Source organism: Trichechus manatus, unplaced genomic scaffold, assembly GCF_000243295.1.
Source record: "Trichechus manatus latirostris isolate Lorelei unplaced genomic scaffold, TriManLat1.0 scaffold00014, whole genome shotgun sequence".
NCBI classification, from domain to species: Eukaryota; Metazoa; Chordata; class Mammalia; order Sirenia; family Trichechidae; genus Trichechus; species Trichechus manatus.
In genome coordinates, this window is record NW_004443950.1 from 10,780,943 (window position 1) to 10,786,017 (window position 5,075).

Genomic DNA, 5,075 nt, shown 5'->3' on the forward strand with positions numbered 1-5,075 from the left:
AGGACATGCTGTATGATCACATTTATATGAAGTTTATCTACAAGAGACAAATACATAGAGACCAAAGTTTGATTCGTTTTACCAGGGGCAAGTAGGAAGGGAAAAAGGAGAATTACTGCTTTAAGGGGCACTGAGTTTCTGTTTGGGTTGATGAAAAACTCCTGGAAATGGACAGTGGTGACGGTTGCACAACAGTTTGAACATAATTAATGTCACCGAATTGTACACGTAAAGAAGGCTGAGTTGACAAAAGTTTTGTTATATATATCTTCCCACCAAAAAAAAGGAGTGAAGGAAGAAGGGACTGTTTGAGATTAAGAGACTAAAGAGACATACCAACCAAATGAAACGCATGAACCTTGACAGGATCATAGCCCCACAAACAAAAAATGATAAAGGACATTTTGGGGACAACTGGGAAAATCTAAATCTAAACTGAAGGTATATATCATGAATTAATGCTAATTGTCTTAACCTGCTGCTGTTGAGTTGATTTCGACCCACAGCGACCCCACAGGACAGAGCAGAACCTCCCCCACAGGGTTTCCGAGGCTGTAAATCTTTATGGAAGCAGACTGCCACATCTTTCTCCCACAAGCAGCTGGTGGGTTCGAACAGCCAACCTTTCAGTTAGCAGCCAAGTATTTAATCCACTGTGCCACCAGGGCTCCTCTAATGGTCTTCAGTATGATAACAGTGTTGCGGTTACACAGAATATCCTTATTCTCAGGAGACGCGTGCTGAAGTATTTAGGAGAGAAGTATCAAAATGGTTAAGCAAAAATAACAATATCTATGAAAAATAAAGCAAATGTAGCAAATATTAACAACTGGCAACTACAGGTAAAAAGTAAATGGGTGCTTATTTTCTATTTTTTTTAAGTTTTCCATAAATTTGAAAATTTTCAGAAAAAGATAAGCAAAAAAAAGAGAAACATATACCATCTTTGTTTGATAAATACTAAAAAAATTTAAAAGGGAATTGCTAGGTCATAGGACATGCATATATTTATACAAAACCAAAATCCATTGCCACTGAGTCGATTCCAACTCATAGTGACCCTACAGGACAGGGCAGAACTGCCCCATAGAGTTTCCAAGGAGCGCCTGGTGGATTTGAACTGCTGACCTTTTGGTTAGCAGCCATAGCACTTAACCACTACGCCACCAAGGTTTCTATGTTTATATGAGATATGGCCAAATTGCTCCTCGATTGGTTGTACAACTGTCCCCACCAATATCTGTGATGTTTTATTTCTTTAAAACAAAAATCTGGAGATGTGAAGCAAATATGGCGAAATTTGGATGGGACACGTTGTTTGGTAGAAGCATGGGTGTTTGTTACTGTTCACTCCATGCGTCTCTGTGTGCTTGAATATTTCTTTTAAAAAATACGTAATACATTTACAAAATATATTAGCCACGATAGAAATAACATGCCCTTGGGGATATCAGAAAACAGGTCAATTCAGTATCACCCAAAGCCATCATGAGGTAACAGTCTCAGGCTGTTATCTAATGCAGCCTCAGTGGGAGGATGCAGGTCACCTAACCCTGTCACACTCTATCCTCAGGCTGTAGAAAGCCTGTTAACGTATCACCAGAGAGCAAGCACTCACACAGAGGAAGGGTGTCAAAGTTTGGGATGTTTAACTACCACCACCTATGGGGGACAGCATGAATCTGGCAGACACCAGTACACCAGTCTCTCAAGTATTGTTCCTAAGGGACAATTCCCATTCCCTTTGCTCCTGGTCCTCGCTCACCCCAACCTTCTATTGACTCCTTTTAGCCACCTAGGCCCCTGTCACTGGGAAGAGATGCACTAGAAAGCAGAGTATGAACAGATCAGACTGAAAAGGTACAGCCCCTACTGTTTGGTATAAATGAGCACTCTGGGGCATACTTCCCTCTTGTGTGGCTGGCTGATGCCCCTGAACCTAATTAATCTTACACCCCATCAGAATCAATGACCAAGGCCAGCCTCAGGCACTAGACACCATCTCCACTTTTCTAAAACTCCAATCTAGTACAAGCTGGAAGCAAAGATGTCAGAACGATGACTCAGAAATAAAGGCACTCCCTCCCCACCACATTCCACCCGATCAGGCAGCATACCCGGGAGTACTGCAGCTTGTCCACAATGTCATCACTAATAAGGGGAATTAATCCTGTAAGACACAGAAAAGCACTTTAAAGACAGCCAAGTAGCGAGGCCCAAAGGAGAACCTACAAGGCCACTCAGGGGCAAGGGGAAGAAGGGAGGCTTCCGAGACCAGGCACAGCACCCCAAGCACAGCACTCACCAAGTCTGTGAGCAATGAACTCATCGTGAAGGACTGAGGAATTGGCATCAATCTGCACCCAGTCAATGGCTGAAATATGAAGGAAGCAGAGATGCAGTTTAGTCACCAAATTCACCTAAAGACTTCAAGCAGTGGTTCTGGAGATTGAGGACTCACCTGTCGATGATTACACTGCAGACGCAGATGCAGGGGCTTCTCTGGACTACTCAGAAAACACCAGGTGGGGAGGGACATGTTCCTCTGAGCTGAGTATTTCCAGGAGAAGCACTTAAGTCTGCTACCTTAAGTCTACCAACACTAAATCCAAGAAAACAACTATGCGGGCATTTAGCTGGGGAAACCTCAGACTTATGGTCCATATCTCATTTTATGATATAAAGACCAGATCATCCAATTTAGTACTTCATTATCACTCAGTCCACTAATGTTTAATGAATTCTTTTAAGAGGTAAGACATACTGAGCATAAAACGCAACCCCTATTAGCATTCACCTAGTAGGAGGGACAGGGACTATACTCTCACACACACTTGACTTATACACACTTGTGTTCATTTATAAACATTTACACGTAAGCAATTAAACCTAGAAGCCAAATGGCACTGGAACCCACCGCCAAATGTCCCTGAAGAGGGTAAGACACAGCCAGGCCCCAAGCTGCTTCATCCCGCGATGCTTCCTACTGTTTCTCCCACCTAAGCCATTCATTCACCCAAATAAGGACCATGGCCCAGGCTTTTCCACCTCCACCTCTTTACTTCTCCCACCCCACCCCCCATCATCCCCTTATACTTTGATACTCAAAACACCAAGCCTTGCCTGCCCTCAGTGATACAGATACGATCACTCCCTTTGAGCTCCTCCCTCATAAAACTCTGTCTGGACTTCTCTTAAGGCACCTGTCATATTTTGCCTTGGGTTATATTTGTGTATGTCTTGTCTCTACCTCTAGCTTTGAAAATTCCTTGAGCCAGGGTCCTGAAATCTCTTCATATTCCCAGCTGTGATCTGCACTGTAACAGGTGCTCAATGTTACCCGTAGAACTGAATTCATGAAAAAGTGGCATTTAGATGCAGAATGTTAGGGTTGCATCATAAAGTCCAACTCTCTCATTTTACTCATGATGAAACTGAGTGATTAGCAGAGGGAGGACCAGCTTTTAAGCTCTGAGTTGCAGAAGTGATGGGAGGAGGGCAGATAAACTACAATGTTTTCTTGTTTACCAAGCAGTGGGCCTGCCTATTTCCCTAACATCGACGCAGGATTTATGACTTATATTTCTTTTGCCTAACCCAAACTCTCTGAGCTGACACTCAGAAAATACTTGTAGTATACTTGTCAATATGTAAAATACCTGAAGAAGGGTGGCTGGAACCAGAGAAGAAATAGATTCTCCCTCCTTTAAGTAGCTATGTAGCTATCTTTCTCCAGAACTACTCATTAAAGTGTACATTGTATTAGTGTTATCTGTGGACTTATTTCCCGCCCCTGCAACTTCACTGTGAACTCCATGAGCCAAAACCCATTGCCGGGAGTCATTTCCAACTCATAGCAACCCTGTAGGACAAAGAAAAATTGCCCCCATAGAGTTCCCAAGACTATAAATAGATACAAGGCACTTAATATGGATTACCTCACTTAATCCTTGGCATCACCTTGATAAACACTATTCGCGTTAGAAATGAGGAAACTGCAGCACATAGTTTAATAACTTGCCCAAGTTTCACACAGATGGTAACTGAAGGAGTATTCGAATTCACATCAGCAGACCCCTAAGCCCATGCTCTTCACCAATGCATACGTTTTTTAAGTGGCCAGCAGTGGCCGCTGGGCGAAGGGGTACAAGGTTTGGGCAAGCTTCCAACACTGTCGTTTTCTCAGCGATCCAGATATCCCCCCACCTCCACTCCCAGCCCGCACCAAGGACTGGTGGCAGGAAGCCCAAGATGAGTGAGTGGCGGCCTGGCCGCCCAGGCAACGAGATGAGGGTCGCTTACCTATTATGGGCACCTCAGCGATGAAGACCCTCCGAATAGAATTGGCTACCCTGAGGAATGAAAACCAAGCAGGATGAGGGCGCCGCCGCGTCGGCAGGCCGGCCCCTTGTCTCACGGTTCCCAAAGCGAAAGCCCTAGCAATGAAGGGGCCAGTTCTGGAAGGGACCACCCTCACCCCCGCCCCGACTCCCGCCCTCGGCTTGCGGTCTTCCAGCACTCCCGAGCCGCCAGCCTCTTCCCTCGGTAGCCTTACGCTAGGTCTGTATTCTCGATGATGAACTTGACATTCTCGTCGGTAAGTTCGGTGATCCGCACAGTAGGCTGGTTGGCGTACGGCATCGCGCCACTCGCCCAGCCCGGCCTCCGCAGTCAGCTTCGCTGCGCCGCCTTCGCCGGAAGTCAGCCAACGCTGCCCCTGCCGCTTCCTCAGAGACGCACTCACAGCGCCGCCTGCCGCTTGGAGGCCGGGACCGCTGCGGGCCAGATGTTTAATCGAAAGACGTTTTTGTAAATGAGGAAAACCAAACCCGTTGCCGTGGCATCGATTACGACTCATGGCGACCCTATAGGACAGAGTAGAACTGCCCCATAGCGTTTCCAAGAAGCGGCTGGTGGATTCTAACTGCCGACCTTTTGGTTAGCTGCTTGAGCACTTAACCACTGTGCCACCACGACTCCTTTGTAAATTCAGCCTGCTTTAAAACGGACCGGTTTTCACCTTGGACAGTAGTTTTGCCAAAAAGTGCATACGCCCTTTGTCTCAGCAATAACAC

The 5,075-nt window shown here is 45.8% G+C and overlaps 1 protein-coding gene across 1 annotated transcript in view; it reads right to left on the reverse strand.

Moving 5' to 3' along the window:
* Positions 1–4,692, reverse strand: part of POLR2C (RNA polymerase II subunit C) — an 11,437-nt gene extending 6,745 nt beyond the window's left edge. Inside the window, exons 1-4 of the mRNA XM_004371550.2 lie at positions 4,556–4,692; positions 4,303–4,352; positions 2,306–2,374; positions 2,118–2,170 (exon numbers count right to left, since the gene is read on the reverse strand). Coding sequence (XP_004371607.1) covers positions 2,118–2,170; positions 2,306–2,374; positions 4,303–4,352; positions 4,556–4,641 — 258 coding nt within the window. The 5' untranslated portion in view covers positions 4,642–4,692. The remainder of the gene's footprint in view (positions 1–2,117; positions 2,171–2,305; positions 2,375–4,302; positions 4,353–4,555) is intronic.
* Positions 4,693–5,075: the final 383 nt, after the last annotated feature.